The 25,716-nt window shown below is 38.0% G+C and overlaps 1 protein-coding gene across 5 annotated transcripts in view; it reads right to left on the bottom strand.

Moving 5' to 3' along the window:
• ldb2a (LIM domain binding 2a) overlaps positions 1-25,082 on the bottom strand; it is a 100,638-nt gene extending 75,556 nt beyond the window's left edge. For 4 of the 5 annotated variants that reach the window (XM_067599917.1, XM_067599918.1, XM_067599915.1 and 1 more), the window contains exon 1: positions 20,943-21,230. In XM_067599917.1, coding sequence (XP_067456018.1) covers positions 20,943-21,074 — 132 coding nt within the window. In that variant the 5' untranslated portion in view covers positions 21,075-21,230. Of the gene's footprint in view, positions 1-20,942; positions 21,231-23,947; positions 24,061-24,423; positions 24,550-24,982 lie in introns of those variants that run through there. The other variant, XM_067599919.1, reaches the window with a different exon arrangement.
• Between the last annotated feature and the right edge of the window lie 634 nt (positions 25,083-25,716).

Raw genomic sequence — 25,716 nt, 5'->3', positions numbered from 1 at the left:
AATTATAGCGATCCCATTAGGTCATTCAGTGCAATTGTGTAAATGCCAGAACAGAGCAAAAATACATTACAAACCTTCACTGTAAAACAAATGAATGTGTGAATACATGCCAGAGTACTGTCTGGCACATATTCACATATTCATGTCTGTATGTGGTGTTTAAAGGAGCATGACGCATGTGTGTGTGCAAATTGTGAGAATGGCTGGTACTACAACATACACATACACATATTTTTTTTTTCTTTAAAACAAAAACACCTTTGCCTTTATTTGAAATGGAAAAATGTTGGTCAAACACACACCACTGACCAGCTGTCCAGTGGGAATGAACTGCATGACCTGCCGTGTGTATCTGTGTGTGTCTGTCTGAGTGTGTGTTTGTTTGACCGACTGTGTCATACTGTGAGGATCAGCAGGTGTGTGGTGTCTGTTTTGTGTGAATACATCTATTTCAGAAAGACGGATGGAGAACAGTGGCACACCCGGACAAAACTGAGAGAGGGAAAGACGGTGAGTGAGAGACAAAAAAAAAAAGACACAGAGAGAGGCTGACTTTGGTGCTACTCAGCATTCAGATTGAGTTCAACACATAATCCAGTACCATGAGGGGGCGGGTACTCCTGGGATTGACAGTCAAGCGAAGGGTGAACAAGACACTCTACACACAAACACACGCACACACAGCTCTTAACGATCTTACTGTGCAACGATGGGTGATCCTGTTCGATTCAATACATATATATACTCTGCCGCTGGGATTAATTTAAAAAAAAACATCACTAAAATATAACTCAGAGATTAAAATAGCTCACAAATATAACAAACATAATAGTATCTGTCGTTAGCACTGAAGGATAAGTCTGGTATTGTTCTACATTGTCTTATTATCAACAAATCCCATTAAGAGACCAAAACCAACAATTTGTTAGTCCTTCTTTCAACAAAGGCTGCAACTAATGATTATTTTCATTATCGATTAATCTGCCAATTATTTTCTCGATTAATTGTTTTGTCTATAAAATGTCAGAAAAAGCTGAAAAATGTTTTGTCGTATCAACAGTCAAAAATCCAAACACATTCAGTTTACTATCATGTAGAATAAAGAAAAGGCTCAAATCCTCAAATGTGAGAAGCTACAGGCAGCAAATGTTTGGCATTCTTGGAAATGGACTAAAACGAGTATTTGATTATCAAATAAGTTGGCGATTTTCTGTCGATCGACTAATCAATTAATCATTGCAGCTCTACTTTCAACGCTTTCTAACTTCTTGTACCTGTTAGTTCCAACTGAAAACTTAAATCTTTAAGTATATACTTTCATTTTACGTCAAGCAAACATTACTCAACCATTTTCAGTATCAGATTAATACATATTTGTGTGCTCGCAACTAATTTCCTGCTGCGGAAACGTGTATGTGGGATCAACTCAAAATAAACTACAGTGTCCCTGTTCATGGTAATGAAGGAGAATGTCAGAGTGCAATGGTGTGGCTCATTTATGTTATAGCATTTCAATTACATGATGGTTTTAGTCTTTAAATAATGGTTCATAAAAGCTTTCACGATAAATTAAATATGCACTACTGAAGCTCTATGAATGCACTGTAAGAGCTAAGAAGAAAAACAAAAACATTAATTTCCTTTAATATCCTAACTGTATATACTAGCATGGTATCCTCCAATCAATCTCAAGAACTTCATAAACCTCATACTGATAATAAATTAGTATTTACTGTACACTGCAGTCATGAATTAGCCTACCACTTTTTAACCTTACTTAATGACAGTGAGTGCTACAGGTCTGCATATTTAACTCTGAATGAAATATTATTAGTGACATTTTACTACAATCACCATCAAACATAAGCATAATTGTCAGCAAAGTCACACATGAAATGCTGTGTGACCCCCTTAATTTAAGAATATTTCGCTTTATATTCTGTAACTACCGTAATTCACACTCTAATGGTGCATTTCTTCAGACTAGCAAAGCAAAGTTGACCCAAAGGATATTAATTGCTCCTTAAACGCTACAGAAATAACAGTGAGTTGAGCTAATACAACAGACTTACTAGCTTAGACGCACTCACTTTCAAATGTAGCAAAACTACAAAAAGACTTTATAATGTAAATTCAATTTCAAACACAATATTACACAAAATTTACACAAATTCCTTATCAGACAGTTAGGTACCAAACATACAGTATATAAACAAATACAACATTTTTAAACACAAAGACTCTCTTGCCGTCAAACTTATGGATATTTAAACTGCCTCCTATGAACTAGACAAAACTAAATATCATTTAAGTATGTGTTTTAATAGTTTTTGGCCAATGGTGGAAGGAAATCTACTCAAACACTCTTTCTATTCCACTACATTTCAAAGGGAAATATTGTACTTTTTACATCCCTACATTCATCTTACAGCTGTTTTGCATACAAAGCATAAGATCAGCTTATAAAATATGATCCATTGTTACAAATTAAATTACCAAACAGTGTAAAGTAGGTAAAATTAGCTCCACTTTAATGCACAGCAATGCATCAGTAATATTAATCCGATATTATAATAGTTGACACTTCTCTCCTTGAGAAACATTTGCATGCAAAACTTGTGCATGTCTTGTAATGAAGTAATTTTATAGCGTGGAATTACTACTTTTACTACTTTTCAAGCAATCATCTATATCAGGCTTTGGTTACACAGATAATACTTAGTGGGATAAATTTATTGTTGATTTTGGTCTTTTCATTGAATTTGTTGACAATGACAAAAAAAATAAAGAATAACACCAGTTTTATCCTTTAATTTCAGGAACTTCATTTATATTTTTGGTGCCAAACACTACACAGTATTCACCCGAATGATTCAGATGAACTTTCCCTGCTGCTAAAACAGGTTAGCGGATTTCATGAGCAAGTGTGATCCCCCATTTTGCCATAAACTGCCCGGATTTACTGCTAGAGATCAATTTTTCAAGTGCTGTCATCCTGAGGGCTCCCATCACTCTGTTTTATAGACTCCAGTATTCATTAAGCTTCCTCTTACTGTTTTAATGAAAAGTGTTTAACTTAAGCCCCCACTCCTCTGTTTTACAGAATGCCGTCTTCCTTAAAATCCCTCTTATTCAGTTTTACAGATGAGGGTTTGTTAACCTCCTGCTCGTTTTGATTTGAACAATGTTTCACTCAGGCTCATGTCACTTCTACTTTCCACAACGGTGTGTTTCTTACACACTCTTTACTATTATTTTCATATAATTTCTCTCAAAGTGCCCTCCCCAAGCATTTTCCTGAAACTAACCCTTTATACACAATCATAATTTCTGTCTTACTCAACGTGGTTCATTTTGGCTGTCTACTGATATTTGGCTTGGGCTTACAACAATTGAAAAAAAGAGCAAGTATTTCACAAAGAGAAGAGTTGACAGTGGTGTGTCTATTGTCTTGTCTCCATTAGCTCTGCTCGGCCCAGCAGGGTTCAACCATAGATGATATGGTTTAGTTTGTGTCTCTGTTGAAAAGCCTCCCACCCAGACAACAGAGGAATCTGAAAATAACGAGCACATTTCATGCGACATGAACAGCATTTAGTTTCAGCAGTCACAACAATAAAACAAATGGAACTTGGCAGTTTCATTTCTCTTCTCCAAATCACTTATTTTGTTAATTAAATACGCATTTATAGCATGAGCTAATAAAGCTAAATGTTGCTCAAAACTTTCCCATTTTATCCATAGAAAGTTGTATTTAGAGTCAGTAAACATTAATCCTCCAAACTGGAGCTTTTGGGCAGCTTTGGCCAGCATCACGCCAAGTTGTGAAACGTGGCTGGCTGAGCCGTGGACCAGCCAGGTTTGGCCTGGATCTAAAGACAGAGGAGAAGCTGGATCCGGGCCAGACGGGCCGGAGAACAGCTAAAGCCTGGCCAGTGGACACAAGCCATATGAATCCTCTGGCTGGAGCTGAACCCGTCACAGGAGGCTCATGGTGTTGTGGATGTTGTCTTAAATTTCTATCCCTCGACTACAGCAGGAAATGCTTTACATTTACAGGGTATAAAAGACATATTTACTATGAACAAAGAAATCTGCAGTATTCCATCCTTCTATCTCTCTTTTTTGTCTCTGCCTGTCTCTCTTCATATCCACCTCCCTCTCTCTGTCTGTCTCTCATCCTCTGCTGCTGCTCACTGACAGACAACGTCCTGCCTTCATTTACGCCCGCGGACTCTCTGACGAACCACGTGGCGTGACGATGTTTGTTGTCAAATGCTACAAATCAGGCCGACTCCGAGGGACCCGAGGTGAACCGACATCCGGTCGCAGCCGTGACGGCCGTCAGCCGATAAGGCTCTATTGATTCAAACGGATCGCACCACATCTGAGGGGGATTTATCAATGTGTCAATTGCCCACTAGCCAACCACAAATCACCAGCGCTGGCCAGGCCCTGGGGATTTACAGGAAATCCAGAGGATTGGAGGGACAGCATAGGGAGGATCCTCTGTAAATAGCAACAGAGCTGAGGGTTAAGTCCTCGCATATAGAAACTTCCATACAGGATATAAGCAGATGAAACAATGTGGTAACAGAAAACACAAACCGTGTATGAAAACGCACAACAACGCTCCTGTGTGTTGTACATATGCATCTATACACAAATATACTCACACATACAGTATGCTGTACAGTATGTACACTGCATGCATCTTTATCTACTGTAAAGAAATTATGTGCATTCACACACCACACAGTAGCATAAAAGAAGACCTCAGTTTTCTTTTTCTTTCTTTCTAACACTCCATAATCCACTAATGTTGCTATGTTTAACATGAACCATTTTCCAGCAAGCGTTTCTTAGTCTGTATTTTTATTTATATATATATATTTTTTTTTTTTTTTTTTGCTGTTGCTTCCAGCGTCTTATGGCAGAAAAGCCTCCAAGAAGTGTAGGCGTGTCTGGCGCCTGACCTTGGAGAATTACCAATGTCTGAAACCCCATTCAGCTCCTGAATCAGAATCAGAAAAACTTTGATCCCCACAGGGAAATTAATCAAGTTTTTCTGATTCTGAATAGCATGTGGCCCGGCTGACTGGTGAGCCAAGAAAGTTTTACTGTTGCCAAAGATTCAAACATCTTCAGGTTATGGGGGAGCAGAGCAACTTAACAGAAGCAAAGACTCTGGATGTTTAGAAAGGATCTTTAGTAAGATAGCCTTTGTTTGATTGTCTGAAGGCCATTGACAGAAGAACGTTTTTAAATTGAAGTCTCAGAGAAAGTTGCACTTCAACTGCACAATTTCGATTATCTTGATTTTTGTGGCTGCAATTCTACAGGGGGACATTTCACATCTGAAATGTCTGTGATCTAAGTATTCACATTTTAATATAAGTTTTATATAACTTTTAGTATTTAATTTACTACATTAGTGCTAAAACCACTCATTTAATTCAACAATTAGTTGATCAACAGAAAATGAATCAACAAAAAACTGAATAATTGATCATTTAAGTTATTTATCAAGTGAAAAAAGTCATCATTGCTGATTTCAGCTTTTCACAGTTGAGAATTTGGTGTTTTTGCTGCTATTATAAATCATTGTAATTTGAATACCTTTTGGGTTTTGGGGCTGTTGGTCAAACAAAACAAGCAATATGATCATCTTGAACTCTAGAACTATGTCATTGCCAATTTTGATTATTTTTTGACATTTTATAGATTAAGCAAATAATCAGTTACTTAAAAAATAATCACTACATTAATCAAAGTTAGAGAGACATTGAGACATTGCTCCTATCAAACATAAGATTGACTTGGCTTTGAGGTTTCTCTGTTTTCTCCGTGCTGTGAATACTGTGCAAAATACATCCCCACACTTGGTGGTCTGCAGGACAAACCCTTACCAAGCAGGTACTGTATCCATTAAAGGGTGCTTAGGATGACAAAGTATAAGAACCACTCCTTTAGACCGCATAGACAACATCGCTTTAATCATGTCAGAGTCAGTGATACCAACACAGGTTTACCCTCTTGGGTCTTAATCGTTTTTATATGATGCAAAACTTACTGTAACATGTTGCTGCATTTGGCCACCTTACAGCCACCAGCCAAGCATTATGCAAATGAAGAGAAATGAATGCAGTGAGGGGAAAAAAGCCATTGCCCTTGAACAGCCTCTGCACATTTACCAGGAACGAACTTTCTCCCTATAAATGAAGTGAGTGAAGAAGTTCCCGTGTTTAATTACATGTCTTCCAATTTACTTTGGCATGGTTCCCATTCTCTCTCTTTTTTTAGTGTCAGAAGTTACAAGCAGCAGTCACAAAACCGGTTCAGACACTGTTTGTGTTACAGTATAGATTTAGGTTTGGGGGTTAATATACAAAAGTCATTTGTCTCCTGTTTTAATGCAAGAAACACACATGAAGAGGAGCTGCTACAAGCTGCTGCAGTGTTCAAAACTGCTGGGATAGCAAGGTGGCCAAGTCATAAGAGATACTGGCTTTTAAATGGTCGCAAGATTGATCTTACCATGCGAGGCGACTGGATTTGTGAGATCACGACATCACAAGATGACGTGAGAATCCATCTTGTCAAGCTTCAATTTATGCGCTTTTGTCTGAAACAACGGTAGTTCGGACAAATCGGCATCCAATGAGGATTTTCGCACAAATGAAGCTGCCTCGTAAGGTAAGACAGTGATAGACGGTGATAGACAGATGGTTCATCCAATCACCTGCCAAGTAATTTTTGAAAGTGCCTGCCCTTTTCCAAACAGTTTCCAAGGATGACTTGTCAGATGGTTCTGTGTAACAAACCATCTGGTGTGTCAGGTTAGGATTGATCTCCATTATGGCAATAACCATTGTCCTGCCGAAGTGCCCTTGAGCAAAATACAGAACACTCACTGCAAGCGACACCCGCTGAAGGCATTAGCTAAGATCCTAAAAATGAATTTCACTACAAATTTATGTTCAACACATATTCAGAGCGGAAACAATTAATGTATTACTTTGACAGAAAATCAATCAACATCATCTTTAATAAGTAATTAATCAATTAAGTAATTTATTAAGCAAAAATGCCAAACAGAATCAGCTTCATAAATGTGAGAATTTGCCGCTTTTGTGTGTTTTATATCAAAGTAAATTAAACATCTTCAGGTATTGGACTGTTTGGACAAATCAAGCTATTTGAAGTAAAAACTGAAATGTGTTAAGGTTATATAAACACCTCAGCTGCTTAAAAATCATCTCATCTAAATGGAGACAAACAAAAATTGAATAAAAAAGACACGCAGAAATCTTTTCAATTAAAAATACAAGAAATGCAGACAGCCAATCTGAATGTATTTAAATAATGTTTTCACCATACAGTATGGAGGCTGTCGTGTCATCTGTACAAACCCAAGTAACATAATCCAACTGATAGAGAACTTTCCATTTTGAGAAATTTAATTTTCCTGCTATTCAGTGCCCGTCGGGAGGAAAGGAGAAAGTCAGGTGACATTATCATAGAGCCGCAAACTCCACAGAGGGAGGAGGTCAGGGTGACTGGATGGGAGGTCGGACTTAAACACGAGAGACCACTGTTTGTTTCCTTCCAACAGTCATTGTTAGTTTCTTTTAACCATGACTGCAGTTGTTCCTTGACCTTAATGAAGTAGTAGTTTTAACCCCAACCATCTTTCCCCAACTGTAATGGAGTTGTGTTTGTGCCTGAGTTTACCAGAGGTTCTCTTTTGCTTTTTTATCTGCAGTGGTTCCAACATTTCTACTGTAATATTTTATACTCCACTGAGACTCTATGTGATCTGTGCTTGATGTCTTGGGTCTGTTTTGCAAAGTCTGTTCTTGAACTAGACTTGAATTAGTCTGATGATATGTATTTTTTTTTTTGTCTTTATGACACAGTTTAATCCTGGTTCAGTTTATTTAAAGCCCCTTTTATTCAGAGATCCCGCAAAAATATTGCCATAAAGAAGCCCTGTCATTATGCCAAACAAAGCCAGCACAATGCCAGCCCATGTGTGTGATTTTAGATAGCATGCCGGTTTTCCAGAATCAGAGGCATGACGTGTAAAACAACAGCACGTCTAGTGTGTGTAGACTCGCCATGCTGACTGCCCCTTTTACACAGACGTCGATCCAGCTATGTGACTACCTTTGCTGCCGGCTTAATGGCGGAACAACAATACCCCCGAATTCCCTGTTTTGTACCCTTTATACAGAACGGTGAGGCACAACATTCCCACCTTGATCAGGGTAAAGACAGACCTTTATGAAACACCCCTCAGGGCATCATGTTAAGTGACAACAAACATCAATAGGTAAGAAAATGGTAACACAATAACAACAATAAAATGCTCGAATGACAAAGCAGCTAAGTAAAATTATTTGCAGCACCCATGAGAAATTAAAAGAAAAAAGGGAAGTGAGGATGTGGATGGATTCTCACTCAGACACACTGCTAACACCCAACCTAACCTGTATTCCCCCACTACTGCGCTAATTAGACCAATAAAAAATCAACACACGCTACACTTCCTCCCACCGCCTAAGAAAAAACTCGATCGATACTGGATCTCATCAAATCCACAGATATTGTTCAGTTTAAGCGAATGTGCTGTGTTTTAATGTCACCGTGGTTAAGTCTTGTTAATGTGCACCCTCACCTGTCGCTCGTTAGTGTGATCAATGTGACGAGCTGAGGAGAGCTGAACACAAAGGACGTTACAGAATACAGTGGTGGTTTATTTATAATCCACATGGTCAGAGCTTATAAAGAATACTAAAGATCAAGAACTTTGTCAGTGGTTCTTCATATTTTTTTAAAATCATAATTAAATTTGCTTTGCTAATTATCACAACTTTATAGATTTATGTATGGTTGTTGTATACATTTTTTTAATTATACATTTCTGAAACTAAGCAAAATCTTCAAAAAATTTTTAATAACATGATAAATTAACAAGTAGAGTAAATATCTTGGATAAGAAGGTGTTTTAAATGACTTTAACTCTACTCCTTAACTGTCAAAAACCAAAATACAGTCTACATTTCAATTTTTTAAGTATCTGATTGCAACCGTATATGGCAGTTACTGTTTCTTACTACGTTGAAATACATGAAAAGTCTCTATATTTCTCTGTAAATATAATACATATTAATCAAAGCAACAAAGTCAATCAAAGTTTGAACCTCCATAGATATTGTTCTATAAGAGTTAAACACTCAAAAACTCCGTCTCCACCTTCCAATCTATCTTCTTCAGGACTGTATGGGAGTGATTTGATCAGATCTGATTGACAGTGGCCTGGTGACAGAGGCAGACAACCCCAACAACTCTCATCACGTTTTGATTTAAATGTTGCTAAATCCTGATTGGTATTTGGAAAATTCAAACCAGCAACAGGAGCACGGACAAAACATAAATTCTGGCCTAGAGGCTGGATCGCACAGAGGAGAACTGTGAATTCATATCCCAGCCTGGACCGAACAGTTGCTAAAAAAAACGAAAACATGCTCAGCAAGTGTTCTGACTAAATGCACACAAAAAATAAATAAGTAAATGAGAAAAAAAACTGTCCCAGCCGATGATATTCTGTAGTCCATTCCCTATTTATGCAGAATAGTTCGAGTTCATCTCACAGGAAAAACAGTAAACTACATCAGAGTCAAACAGCTGATCAGCAAAATGATGAAACGCCCAGAAAGCAGCAGAGAGCAGTAGCTGGCTCCTGGTGTAACTAACTTGAAGCACTCTGTGTCTCCCCCGTGTTCACTGTATCTGGTGCAGGGTGATAAAGCAACATGGCTTTTTTTTTTTTTAACCACATAATGATGAAATATCATTGGGTTGAATATTTTTCAGCATAAAACAAGAGTTACACTGCTTTCTACAAGAGTTGGCTAAGTGGCAGCCAAAAAAGCTAATTAAAATCTCCTTCAACCAGCTAACTATCAGTCTGCACACAACCTTGTGCAGGTGAAACAGAGTAGAGGTGGGCAGAGCAAAAATGTAGGATGACAGCTGATTCAGAATGTCATCTAAGGACATCAAACAAGTGCAAATTTAACTAAAAATGTTCCAAAAATGTCAGCAGTTTGTCATTAGAAAACAAACATTGGAAAATATGGAGACAGTACATCCCGATACAATCCCTATCAGGGTTGGCCAGAAGCACACAATCCTTCAAACAAGTCTTGCTCCAAAACAGAGCTCTGCCATAGAGAGCTGCAGTACAATTTAGGAACCTATTTGCTATTTTTAAACCCGCAGTTGTGGGCACCATGTTTTATATCTGAGGATACATTACTAGTTTTGAATAAGTGCAAACAATCCACAAGGCAGCGTCTCACTTAAAGACCCTTCAACGTGACCCAAGGTTGTTGCGGGACACACAGACGGCTGTTTGCGAGGATCCAACCTGTGACCTCTCCGTTATGGGACGGCCTCTCTAACCACATCGGGGGAGAGAGAACAACAGGACATAGACAGACTACAGGCCCCGTCTGTCTCCTCTGTTATCTGAGCGACAGTGCAGCCTGGAAGGAACCATGGGAAAGGGCCAGGAAAAAGGTGGGTCTATTGTCCGAGCATCCTGCTGGATGTGACTGACGCTTATTGTTTGACCAGAGCAGAGGTCTTTTTTTTTTTTTTTTCTTTTCTTTTCTTTCTTCATATGATTTTCTGGGAACATCCTCTCAGAGCATCCCATGTACAGTATGATATTACTGAACCAACACAGTAAAAAGAGACTTATAATATATACATGATCAAATAGATTCATTCCAAACCTGTTTATATATCTTTAATGTCGCTACGATATAGTGTAATAGTATCATGTTTCAATGTGCCATTATATAATTATTTTATGTATATATTTTATATTTTGTGTTAAAACTCTTTAAAGGCATTGTAAAAATAGGTGATTGCTGTGTAAATATTTTAATTAGAAAGCAATATACAGAAAACTAAGATGTTCAGCAATTGAAAAGACTCCAATAAATGCAAAAGTATATTTGATTTTAATGTATAAAACCTCATGAAATGACAGCATCCTAAAGTTACTCTCGGTTATACCAATTCTGAACCTAACACCTGCAAATATAACCCCATTACTTGCATATTGGAGGGAAAAACAGAGCTTATAACACAGATGAATGTCAGATTTGAAATAAATATTTGATTTCTGAAGGCCGATCCTATAATAGGTTTGACTAGATTAGGTTTCGGAGGTAGAAGAAGCGTTGTAACCATACTTCAGTTTCAAGGTCATCTCAAAGTGTACTGAGTGACCAGTTAGACGCTCGGCAGTATGATTGAGGTGTTTTGCACCCACAACTTTTGAATGACAGATGATACTTGTGTACTCCTGTTTTTGGCATCATTTGTAAGGTTTAATTTAATATGTATTGTTTCATTTCATATTTATTGCTTGTTTTATTGGCTGCGTTTTCAGGTGCATCGCTTAAAGTAAGCCTTTTATTTATTAATGGATCAATTGTATAAAATACATTGTTTTTTAATTCAGTCTAGGCAGGCTCCAGAGCAACAATATCTTCCTCCTTGAATACATGTTCCTTTATGTGTTTGTGTATTTTTCAGATGTTGTCTGCTGTGACCTGTATGACTTGTAACTCTACCTGTAATGTGCACAGGAAAACAAACTTGTTTTCACCCCTGAGATTTAAAAAAAAAAAAAAAAAATCTGGATATTTGTCACTGTGGTCTGTATAAACAGATGTTAATTACTGTCACAAGTGACTTGGAATAACTTGGATAGTGTTTTAGCTGCAAAGTTAAGTTGTATGTTAACTTGCACAGAATATGCAGTTTTCCTAGACAGTAAACTGACCCTCATGTAAGATTTTGTCCTTTCTGTCTCTGCTCAGTAATTATACACCAAAGAGAAGCTTTCTAAGGAATAAAATGAAAACTAGGTGAAAGCTATTCAGCTAAGTTAACAGTCATGACCACAGTTTTCTGAGGATAAAGTTACTTTTTTTTCTTTCTTTTCAAAACTATCAGCCTGTCTGCTCACCTTTTAGCAGTATTATTCTTTAATTTAGCGAGGGTATGTAGGCAGGGAGTTAAGCAGAAGCTAATGTGATTCACTGCTTTCACTGACTGGCAGCATTATGAAAATGTAAAATGTTTTTTTGTTTTTAATGTAAGAGCTCCGAGCAACATTTCCACAAAAGCAGATGTCTTTTCATTGTCAATAAGGCTGTGAGTCATAATGACAGCACATATTGGAGACTCGGTTGATAGAGAAATAAATAATAAGGCTGTTCAGTCAGTCCTGAGCCAAGTAAATACAGGAACAAATGTTATAGAGTTATTTAGGACTTATTCTCCATTGTTTCTGTGGTTTAATTTCTCATTAAATGTAAAATATATTTGATAATTGCATATGTAATATTAAAATCTATACTGCCCAATCAATACTAAGTAATTCATAAATCAGCTGTGAATATTTCCAGCATCACTGAGTCTGGTTTTGAATGCAAAAAAAGTATAAATAACAAGTACAATATAAAAATAAATGCTGCCCTTTGACACCAACTAAAATATGCTTTTTAAATAATTGATTTAAAAGCATTTCCTTCAGTTTTACTTGATTGAAAAAGTGATTAAAACTCAGTTGTGAGACACTCTAAGCCTGTTCAGTGATACCTACAGTGGCTTGTTTTCCCTGATGGTAGATCAATCCAACAGTAATGGTTCAGATAAGGGCACCGTGATGTTCAACACCTTTCTGGTAATTACTTTCAGCCAGTTTCACAGGCACACGCTGCAAAAAATGTCAGTGTTAACAAACAGATGGGTAAAAAAAAAAAAAAAGCTGAAATGTTTCTCAGTTCAGTTGGAGTTTCGTGGCGTGAATTTTATGAAATGTTTTGCATGATGGGCAAACAATGCTGCAAAGTAACTAAGTAAGTTTATTCAAGCACTGTACTTGAGTACAATTTTGAGGTGCAACTTCATACTCCATCACATTTCAAAGGCAAATACTGTACTAGGGCTACAACTAGTGATTCTTTTCATTATCAATTAATGTGTCAATTTCTTGATTAATCGATTAATCACTTGGTCTAAAAAATGTCACCGTTTCCCAAAGCTCAAGGTGCAACTCCAAATGTCTCGATCAACAGTCCATAACTCAAAGATATTCAATTTACTATCATAGAGGACTAAAGAAACAGGAGAATATTCACATTTAAGACGCTGGAACAAGATCATTTTTGTATTTTTTCTTAAAAAATTACTCAAAATGATGAATCAATAACCAAAATAGTTGGTGATTATTTCTTTGTCAATTGACTGATGGTTGCAGCTCTATATTGTACTTTTTACTCCACTACATGTATCTGATAGCGTTGCAGATTCAAATCTTCCATACAAAGCATATCATCAACTTATAAAATATGATGCATCAAGACAGATTATACTATCCAACAGTATTTAAAATTAGTTCCAGCCTGACAAGCCACAATTTATAATAATATAACACTCTGAAATAGACCATTCTGCCCAACAAATACCTTAACTTTTGATACTTACAATAATGAACATTTTGCTGATAATACTTTTGTAGCACATTCACATTTGCTAACACAGCTGGACAGTGATGTTTAAAAGGCATAAGAAATGCAAAATATCTGCATGCTTCCGTTTAAGTTTGAATATCACTCTTATTTGTCACTTCATACTTCAGGAGGAGAAGAAGAACCATATCTGGGTGAATCAGGGAAAACTACAGCAACATAATGGGAAGTGTGAGAGACTCGTTCCTGTTGTTGTTGTCGTTGTTGAAAGCTCATCAAACAGTTGCATGAAATGTTGTTTTTAACATGAGATGTGTATTGAAAATACTCGCTATGATTGCTTGTAGAGCCGAAACCATTAGTCTATTAATTGATTAGTGGATAGACAGACAGAATGAGAATCAGCAAAGATTGTTATCAATTAATCATTTCACCCTCTTTTCTGCTGGCTCCAGCTCCTCAGATGTGAAGATTTTCTACTTTTCTTTGTTTTATATGATAGTAAATTGAATATCTTTGTGTTTTGGACTGTTGGTTGGACAAAACAAGCTGTGTGAAGATGTCACTTTGAGCTCTTAGAAGTTTGGATAAGCAATATTCACTGTTTTCTGACATTTTATAGACCAAAAACTTGACTTATAAAATAATCTTCCGATTAATCGAAAATGAAAACAATCATTAGTTACAGCTTAAATGTCTTGTGAACTAAAAACTTCCTTTGAATCTCACCAAAAGAAATCTCCTGGTGTGTTCTTGGTGGCTCATCTTAATCCCTCTCTGTGAACCTTACAGCTTGGAGCCAACTTGACCTCTACATCATAAGCCTATTCATGTCAATCTGACACATAGTGCTGATGGGAACAGATCCACTTTGCCCCTGACAGGAACAAGGGATTTTGCCATAATGAACACTCCAGTTACTCCAGTTCCACAGTAGAGCCAATGAGTCAGGTCTGTGGGTCCATTTGAATAATGAGAATGAGACTAACTATGTGCAATAGACACAAGAATCCAATGAATGTCCTGCCAATCACTGTTATTACATGTCTGTCCACTGAGGAAGAGTGTGATCATTAGACCCACTGTCAGCAGCAGCGGAGAGGTTTCTGAACGCAGCCCTTTGAGAATTATTATGGCGCCTCCATTAAAATGCTTTTGTTTTCCCTCTGTTTCACCCTCTGTGTTGTAGTTTTACTTACAGTATTATTCTGTGTCCCCGCTCTCTTCCGCTGAATATTAATGTCTTCTATGCTAATGGCCTTACACCGGCTGAGGTCGACCAAGCTCCTCCTCTGAATGTTAATCCGCTGCCTCATTTGCATACGCTTAAGTGTCAAATTCCCCCACAAATCATCGCAGCTGCCTCCGTACGCCGAGGCCAGTGCCCCCCAAGCGACAGCACAGAAACAATGTGGTCACACCGTATGCATAGCATCAAATCCACATCAAAGCCTGTTTAGATTGCCAGGTCACAGCGGGTTCACATTGTGTAAAATGAAGGTAATGGGATAGCAGTCAGCCTGGTGCAGAAATACAGCCAGGCAGGTAATAAGTATGAATGGCGCAGGTAATAAGGTTGGGATAGAAACAGACCCCGAGTCATCACAGGAGCAGGACTGTTTAAGCTGCAGCACACTCATCAGTTCAAAGGTGAGTGCTGATTCCAGACAAACACACAGGACTTGTTGTATTGTTAGGTTTTTATTCTGCCTTATTTCCATGTGTGCTTTTGGGTGCATGGCAGGTGAAAAGATTGTTACTGAGAAAGGAACAAGAAACCATCCCTCGGCGTGCTTTAGAGGAAGAGACCCACCTAAAGATAAAACTATTTGCTTTGTTAACCTCATGACAACATGAGGTCATGTCTAGATATTTCTATCTATTATGGAATTGGAGGGCAGAAATCATAAACATCATAGTGTCAGAATCACAATACACTTTTCACAGAGCTATCACATATCATCAGGAGCTGAAACAACAAATTAATTATTCAATCAACAGAGAAAGCAACTATTCTGATCATTGATTAATCATTTGAGTCATTTTTCAAATAAAAATGCCAAACCTTCTCTGGTTTCAGCTTCTCAGTGGTTAGGGATTTGCTGCTTTTCTTCATCTTATGTGATACTAAACTTTACATCTTTGGGTTTGGACTGCTGTTTGCACAAAACAAAAGATTTAAAGATGCAGGCTTTAGGAAACTGTCATTGTGAAATATTGTGACCTTTCAGTATTTTCTCCCATTTTATTGACCACTGATTAATCTAGAGAGTAATCTGCAGATGGATCGTTCATGAGAATAATTGTTGGTTACAGCCTTGATATCATCATCACTGTCGTAGATCTCAAATGATTAGTTGATTAATCGTTCTCTGGAAAATTTTTTAGAAATAATTTTGACAATCGGTTAATAGTTTGTCTTTTTTTTAAAGCAAAAACTCCAACCATTATATTGTTAAAGCTTCTCCAATGTGAGTATTTGCTGCTTTTCACTGTTTTATGTCATTATAAACTGAATATCTTTGGGGTTTTTCGACTGTCGGTCGGACAAAATAAGTCATTTGAAGACGTCACTTCGGACTGGGAAACAGGGATAGACAATTTTCACTATTTTCGGAGATTGGTTAATCAATTGATAATGAGAATAATCCTTAGTTGCAGCTCTACAATATAGCACTCTCCACCTACACATACACCCCACACCTCAAAGAAAACACTTCAGTTTTTCATTCTGAGGTGCTGAAGGAAACAGACAGATGAGAAAAACAACATAAAACAATTGAACTGAATGTGCTGAACATCCCCAAAATGGACTATTAACTGTATATAATGGCACAGCAGCATCTGAGGGGGTGGATTTTTCCTTGTAAAGGTAATTTCTCTGCCTTTTAAAATGATTTTAACAGACTATAACGCTGCAAACATTATCCATTTAAAGTTCCAGGTTATGGAACAACAGCGCATGTGAGATGTTAAAAGGATAAAAACAGAATAACATGTCTCTGTCTAATTCTAACAACGTGTTATTTCACTCCTGGGGGATTAGCAGCGTAAAGCTTTCGCTATAGATGTGACTTATACTCGCGAAGACTATAGCTTCCTCTCGGGGTAAGTAAGTCTCCTCCAAGTGTCAAGTCCTTGAGTCCTGTGCCTGCCAGTGCGAGCGGCAGTTGCACCACCAGCCAAGCAAATTCAAAAGCACACTCATGAATAAGACAAATGGAAGAATTTCTAACAGAGGAGTGACTTCAGTCGACTCCTTCAACACTTCTATAAAAGGTGGTTTCATACCGAGGCTTAGTCAGTCCCCCCCCCCCCGTTAAAAACAGCTCCGAATGACGAGAATGAAAACTAGTGAGTCATTTTGCTTCAATGGCCTGCAAGCAAGCACGATGTTAAGTACGCTCGGAGCTATTCTTATCCTTAACAATGGCAATCTTTTCACCATATTTAGCATCTTTACTTGGGTGGTAATTCTGACAAGACTGCTGTTTACAAGCTTGAAATCATTTTTGACTGGATAAACAAAATGTTGCAACAAATTTAGTCAAAGAGAGGCTTCAATGTATCTCTTAACACGCAAACCTAACAGAAACACTTTATATCATATTTCTTTGGGTCAGTTAAATATACTTTCTGTCTTGCTGCTGTATGTTTAAAGCCAATTTTTGAGAAGATAACGATGATAAAAGCCCAGGCTCCTAATGTCTGATGTCTCTAGCTGAGACCCCGAGCCCGTTTTAACGGCTAAAAAACATACTTAACATAGTTTTTTCAGCTTGTTACTTCATGACTTTTCCTAATTTTATAAGAATTGTTTATAAACACGATTTTTTATCTGACATATTTCAAACGTCCACCACAGAAAGTGATGCATTACAGGGCTGAAAACAATATATTTTAATACGCTCTATATCTGTGATTGGTGTTGACAGTACTTATTATTCAGCACTAACCCTCTCAAGTCCCAAATAAGTCAATTTTTATTTCTGTTATTTGGGTTTTATGACAGTTTGTTCATACGATGTCTAACAGAAAGTTAACTTCTCTCAGGTCCGATTGACTCCAAATATGAGTAACATCACTATGTAGGACAAAATACTGCACGTTTCTTTGTCTGTAAATGACTTTTCAGCAAAGAAAATGATAGATTTGTTCATGCATAGCTCATAAAACATATAGAACATAAAATATTTCCTTATTTGGTGTCATAACAATAATTTATGATGATTTTACTGTACATGTTTGGTCTTAATAAGGTCAGAAGTTTGTAGTCATGATTACTATTTTTACATATACAGCAGTGTGGTCTGTTTGACCCCAAGCAATGAGGAAGTAAAGCCAATGTCAACACAGCACAAGGGTTAAGACTGTAATATATCTTCAAAACTGAGTTTGTCAAATTGATACTTCCATGAAACACAAAAGGATATGGATCTGCAACAGCTGCTAGCAGCAAAACCTTGATGAAATATTCAAGAAACTATCCAGCAGGACAATTCAGCTCTTTTCTTCTAATGGAATCCAGATTTTTTTTTTTTTTTTTTTTTTGCAAGGAACATGGCAAACTTCCTGTTTTGAAACAACGCCGGCCTGACCCTGCACTGATACTGACACAGTCATGTTTTAAATGTGTGCTGAATTTTTAAGTCATCTTGCAGGAGAGATGGACAGAGCAGCAGCTCAGGGATGAAAGAATCAGCACGACGACCCTTCAGCCGCACATCATCATTAAGGGACCAGCCGGCTAACCTTGCTTAACAGGAAGTAAACAGCCTCAGCGTCTCTTTCATGAAGCATGTACAGTGTTTTCCTCCTCTGTATTAGTTAGACTGAACAGACAAAGACATCCTATACAGTAGCTCTGCAAAGGGAGTTTTCTATTACAACCTTTTTCTTTGCCTCAGATATGTTTTCCCATGCATTAGGTTTGTGTAAATTGATGGCTACAGTTTTGCATTCATGAGGATAATTACTATATAATTTCGTTAAAAGCCTGAACTGAGCTGTATGGCACATCTGGATGCAAACAAACTGCAAAACTCGAGGCATTTATTTCCCGCTCTAAGACACTACTTCTTCCTCATTATGCTCACCACCTGCATTTTAATCAAACAATAACCACATCACTAAAGAGAAGACATATTATACACTGAAGACGGTAAAGAAAGGAAACGAAGAGGAGAATGAGGATGCTGTGAACACCGACGGAAACAAAAAACAAATTATATTAATAGGAAATTATATAATTTAGTCTAAGAAGATAACAGGAAAAACAAATCGATGTTTGTGTGCTCATATCATCTACGTATATTATCAACTGCCGTTTCTTTTGTGCCGTATATGTCTGGAAGTACATTAACGCATGTGCATGTCATGCCATATCTGTGTGCACAGACACATACAGTACGCGCGCATGCGTGTGAGTTTGTGTGTGCATCGTGATTGCACTTGGTGTCTGGGTATGTGTGGTACGAGAGTTGAGGTCCACTGGGGCTTGGACCACTCCACATGAATAATGCATCAGACCGGGCCGTTGCATCTCAGCAACATTGCCTTGGTCTGCTTAAAGTTGCAAGTTCCTCGCAAGTCAGCATCTGCAAGCTGCTGCAGTAACTCAGCTGAGGTCTGAGGTCTTTAAAAAAAATAAGATTTCCAAAACGACAGCAAAAATTTTCACATGAAATCATTTAAAGGACAAATTTATCTTATTTATCTTAAAACTGTATCTCAGAGGGAATCAAATTACAGCCTCCAACAGCAACCAAAGGTCACATTATTTACAATATTATATACTTAGAGCTAAAATAATTAGTGGATTAATCAATTAGTCGATTGATAGATTAACCGGCACTTATTTTGTGAGGAAAATCATCATTTAAGTCATTTTTAAAGTAAAAATGGCTAAATTCACTATTTTGCTGAATATGCCCTGTTTTTTTTTTACGTTTTTTTAACTCTTTTGTGATAGTAAACTGAATATCTTTGGGTTTTGGACAGTTTGTCAAAAAAAGCAAGACATTTTAAGAAGTCTTCATGGGATAACTTGCATTTGTTGACATTTTATAGACCAAACAATTAATCAGTCGATCAAGAAACAGCCAGCAGATTGAGCAATAATGAAAAAAATAATCCTTCGTTGCAGCCCTTACATGTTATAGTTCAAAAAGTGAAGACTTCAGCTGCCACAAGATGCATTTTATCTGCTCTCCATCTCTGTGAAGATACCTCGCGAGGAGAACTTGACATGCTGGATGAACTTTTTATCTGCAGATTTACACATTTGTGAGCAGATGCTGGAGACAGATGCTTGCTATGTATAATTCACTGCGGGATCACCAAAGGTTCACTCTGAATGACACTACGCCACACTCGCTTAGCACACTACTATCAGGAAAATGACATGAAATTAATTCAACCTTATGCAATTATATGATCATCTTCATTTGCAATCAGGGTCACTTTCATTGAGAAAACTTCATCTACAGACAGAGTGATGAATCATAGGTCAGGCAGCCTTAACAGTTACACCGCAAACTCTTCACTGGAGAGGGCAAACTCTCTACATTCTTGATGGGCTTGTGTGGTTTGAGCTGTTGCAGTTTTTAACAGAGCAAACCCAGCATGCAAATATGTAAAAACCAACAATATGTAAATATATGCAAATTAATCAAATGCACGTGAAAAGGCTACTTTGCCTCAGTCTCTGCAGCCTGGTTAGACCTGAATAGTCTTTCAGACTTCTTTCAGGCATTTTTTTTTTTCAATCCAACACTTGGTTATGGTTACACACAGGCTAACTTTCTTTATAAATATGTCAAATTAAAAAAAAATAAAAATAAAAACAAAATGTTCATCCTAATTATAGTGCAGTTAAGAGTCTTAAAATCTTGATTAAAATATTTCTTTAAAGACAAGTTTCACCTAATTATGAAACTGTCTTAACAAGTGATGCTTACTTCAGGTGAGTCACTTGTATCAGAGTTGGTACTGACACTCGAGTCATCTCAAGTGACGAATTTTAAACAAGTTAATTGGCCACGTGAAATCATCTCTTCCAGATATCATCTTTTATTTTTTACTTTAACACCTAAATTTAAATTCAAAGTCTCCTCACTGAAACAGATCACTTCAAAGACTGGATATTTCTTGCAGCGAAGTCCACACAGAGAAGCCTGTTTACTTTCACCTCAGGAATGTTTGGCACTTTGGCATCACATCCATATCTCCTGATTGACGGACCTTCATACCGACCCGAGCTTCCCTGTCCAGCCTCCACACCCCCCTCCCTCCTCCCGGTACCGGACTTCCACAGCCCGCTACCCTCCTACCGGTACCGCGACCTAAACGGGACCGTGCGGCGGTTATCTCCGGTCGGCTCACCTCTGTGCGCGTCTGCAGCCGCTTGTTCATCTCGTAGATCCGATACTCGGGTTGGACCATGTAGGGCGAGTGTCTCCTATAGAAGGGTCCGAACGGAGATGAGTAGAACGGGTCGTGGGTTGGGTTGGACATGGTGGCTCCTGGCGAGGCGCACGGCGCGATTTCAACATCCAGTGGGCACAGCAGCGCACATGGAAGTGCGATGCTCTCCGAAGACCCCCAGTGGGAAGCAGCCGCTGTCGAGGCTGAGCTGCACTCTGCAAGTTGGCCTGCCTAGTTCGCTGCTATAGCGTGGTGGAGGAGGAGGAGGAGGAGGAGGAGGAAGAGGGAGGGGAGAGGAGGCAGAGGAGGGAGGGAGTGACGGGGGGAGGAGAGGGGGGGCAGAATTGAAGGGGGAGGAGGGAAGTCGTTTCCTGTTCCCTCAAGACCTACACTCAGTTTTGCACTCTTGCAAAGTTCAAGTAAGATCTCTGTGTGCATGTGTGTGTCAACTAAACTTGTGCTCTGTTTTCCCCTGTCCAGATGTCCATAGATGCACTAATTATAAAGAAAGTCATTATATTTTATATGTGAAAACACTAGAATCCAAACATATTTTATATCAAGAATTAACACCATATTCTGAGCATTTCAGAGGCTTTAATGAGGAGATGTTTCAGTGCCAAAACGGATCATATAGGCTACACAAATCAGCTGCAATGTTTGATATGTAATGTGATATACAGCATATGGGCTCAATAGTTTTAACAACAATCACTAAACAGTTTGTGTCATATCAGCACTATGTTGTATTTAAGAAAATGTGGTGCATTACATTACAAAAATATTGCTATTGGTCATGTTTTGACTCTTTTTGTGCGTTCAAACACAGTTAAATCCTAAAAAAAAAAGAGGTGAAAGTCTGTGGCAGCTTAGGGTCAAATATCTTCAGTGCTAACAAGAGATATTAGTATTCTTGCAGCAGGCTGACTCTTGCATTGGACGCAGTAACACAAAGACATCAGGTCATCTATTGAAACAAATAACTTTCATGTTTGTTTTTTTAAATCAGGAAGTTTGCCTTGAAAAAAAAAGGTAAAAAGCTAACATTTAAAACCTGTATGTTTTAACTCTGAACTGAAATGAAAAATAAACTGGTCGACTGACCGTGGTTGGATTCGCTGGTCTAAAAAAAATAAAAAATCAGTAAGTTTAAAATGTTTCCCTCCTGAGCCACATCTAAAGTCTCAAGGTCACAGATGAGAGCACACAGATGCTGAACAACGCCGCTGATGAGGTTGCGCTCATAAACAGTCCATTTTATGTGTAACATGATTTCATAATATTGTATTGATTGTGTTGCCTCCGGTCAATGCTGCTAATGACAGAATCTTAGTACCTGGCTAGTTATGCACCAAGTGGCATAATTTATGATTAAAGGAGGGTGTGGGGATACTTGCTGCTTTGTCTGCTGCAGTGACGGGTGAATCATTCTGAATCTTAACAGCCAAATCTAAAACATCAGATTTTCAGTGAATGTTTTACTTATTTTGGGGGGCATTTAACGCCTTTATTGGACACATGACAACAGAGTGATGACAGGAAATGAGGGGAGAGAGAGACGGAGAGTGACATGCAACAAAGGTTTCTGCAGTTCTCGGTTTTTACCTTAAAGGGAACATATTATGCATATTACCAGGTCTATATTTTTAATCTGGGACTCTACTGGAATATGTTTGCATGATATACAATTTAAAAAACTCCTTATTTGTCTTATACTGACCCTTTACGCAGCCCCTCAGTTCAGCCTCTGTCTGAAACAGGCAGTTTTAGCTCCTGTGTCTTTAAGGCCCCCCCTCCCACTGAGCCCATTCTGTTCTGATTGGTTCCCAGAAGCTGCCCCTCATGAGACCTCCACCAACTCTGGAGGCTACATCAACACACCATGAAACAAACTATAGTGGTAGGACGGTGCGATTTCGTTTGTTACTCGAAATGTCAACTCCTCAAATACATCCGTACATGTTCAAGCCGGAATCTGATCCGAAATATAAGAGTGGACAACGCAAAAACAACACATGGAAAAAACCTTATTTACAACCTTAGCAACAAAGGCTACGGAGAGGACAGCTGTTTATGGGCATGCGCGACAAGCCAACATCAGCTCATCTGCAAGGTAGAAAAAAACGTCACAAACCAACAGTTTGCGACAGCAGGTTGGGCTTTTGACTTGCAGGGAGCATTTCTACATACATTAGTCTCAAGTCTTGGAACATTGACCATGTTTACCATAGATATCCAACATCATAACAGTATATAAATAACAGAAAATCACAAAAAGCATAATATGTCCCCTTTAAACCACTATTGGCTACAGTGACTGGTACAGTAGAACCACAAGACTTAAAGCCACAATATGATGGATTTAAACATTTCTGATTTTGGTGCCATACAGTGGTATCATCAAAAAAAACCATTGTGGCAGACAGCATGGGCGGATCCAGATTATTTTCAGGTGGGGGGCGCAGGGGGGAACAACAGTTAAATTGGGGGGGGGCACCCGACAGCGACAACAAAAATGAAGGCTGCCACTGACATCTCTCTTCAATATTTAGACTACTGAGGTGTAAACAATGACTTTTCTTATGTTGCACAGTTGTATTGTAGTAATACACAGTATTTTCATCATGCTTTTGTTAGCTACATTAACCCTTTCACCTCGTAAGGAAGGTGCATATGACCTTTTTCATTTTGCACTGTCAAGATTAAAATGCTGATGGACATGTCCCCTTGTTTATGATAGGATCTGGCTCTTATGTGCAATTAGTAAGTTCACCAACAGTAGCCTAAGGCAGACGAAGTGGGTGCAATGTATTGTGCAAGAATCACACTGTTTACAGCACTGTCAATTTTCACATATTGCAATATTTATTACTATAATTTTTTAATAATGATAATCAAGGGTTAGCAATTCACATATTGCTACATGGTGGGTAATTAACACTTTGAGTGGATTAATATTTTACCTTGGGGACCTTTAGTTGCAGCAAATGTAGGCACTGGTTGAACTGGGAGGTTCCTGCTGCTGCTGCTGTCGTCTGATTCTGCATAGTCATCATAAGGGTCAGTGGTCTCCTCCCTGGGTGCAGTTAAAAGTATTAACTGACATAGTTAACACTTCATTAACTATATTTTGAATTTAATTAATTAAATTATACTTTTTAAAATATAGCATAAAGTGCAGATGTTTTAGAAAGGCATACTATTATAAAACTGCGCAGTGCACAATGCTATCAGTTTAATTTAGTAATTAAAAGTAGATAATTTAGTCACTTACAACTGTAAAATCCTGCAGAACAACAAATTATATAATATGTGGTATAAATACAACTATATTTTAAATCATTTTCTTCATATCTGTATTTTCCCCTGGAGGTCACCTGGCCTTGGGAGTTTTGTTCAACATGTGAAGGTCTGTGGCTGCATTCAGGCTGACCCTGACCTTCACTGTTGCTTTCAGTGCTCTCAGCCTGACCTGTACTGTCCTTGTTCTGAGCCAGAGATTTCTTGTTGATGAAGAAGTCTTGAATATCTCATTTTTTCCATTTCATTTTTAGTTAAGTCTACCCTGAGAACACATACAAAGCAATTATTATTTAATAATGCCCAACTTCAATTTAAGTGGTTGAAAATGATACTTTCCTTAACTTTTAATGTTGAATTAACAGAACAACAAACACTTGGGTAAGCTAAGTTGCCTGTAAAATTAAATAGCTAGCTAGCTAGAGAACTAGCTGCTACACACATACAATGAAAAAGCAAATGACTACTTGTAGCTACTGTTAATTCAGTGCACACAAACTAAGACCTTAAACAAAAGAACAAAGTTATGAGCCTTAATTTGTAATAAAGCAATGATTGTCCTCAGGTTGGGTTTGATGGAACTGGCTGGCTAGCTAATGTTAGTTAAGTTAGATGGAGCTTCCACCTAGCTAGCTAGCTAATGTAATTTAATGCCATTGACTGTATAAAAATATGGATAACACGTCTCCACTTCCTACCGCTATCCAAAAGCAAAGCCAAAATATCTCCTTTCCAAGAGCTACCATCTTGCTTGTGTGATGTCATTTGGAGCCAGAGTCTGCGCGGTAGAGTGACGGAGGTTTGAGAGCAGCTGTCACAGCTATATCAACAAATAACAAATTAAAAACAAACTTATCAGAAAAATGAGCAGACATCAGCATGATAAGAACTACCTAAAATGAAAAATTTATTTGATGTGTACTTTGATTTTTTAAGTTTGGCTCATGTTCCATCCGCTAATATGGAGGGAGTGGGACTTATGACTTATACTTCAGCCAACCACCAGGGGGTGATTGAGATGTTTTGACTTCACCTTTGGGAAGCTATCATGATGTCCACATTTATATACAGTCGATGGTTAATGTATATGAATCGCAGGGCTAAATACATAAAATACTATCAAAAGTAGTCTAAATTACAAACACAGTGAAAAGCAACAAATTTCTTGTACTGTTAAGTCATGTTGCAAAACAGTGCACAAAAACGGAGATTCGTGCCTTAAACTGAAAAATAGCTAGTTAACTCGTCAGCAACTATAACATTGAACGTGTCCATGCTAACTTTAGCTAAACCAGACAGACAGCTAAGCTAACAACATGAAAACATTAGTCTATTAAGTGTTGTTCAGGAACATTTTCCCATGCAAACGGAAACAAATTAATTGTAACAGTAGTCTGCAAAACATTGTTGTGACTCATACACACATGTATGT

The sequence above is a fragment of the Thunnus thynnus genome, chromosome 9 (assembly GCF_963924715.1).
Source record: "Thunnus thynnus chromosome 9, fThuThy2.1, whole genome shotgun sequence".
NCBI classification, from domain to species: Eukaryota; Metazoa; Chordata; class Actinopteri; order Scombriformes; family Scombridae; genus Thunnus; species Thunnus thynnus.
This window is presented reverse-complemented; position numbering and strand designations above follow the sequence as displayed.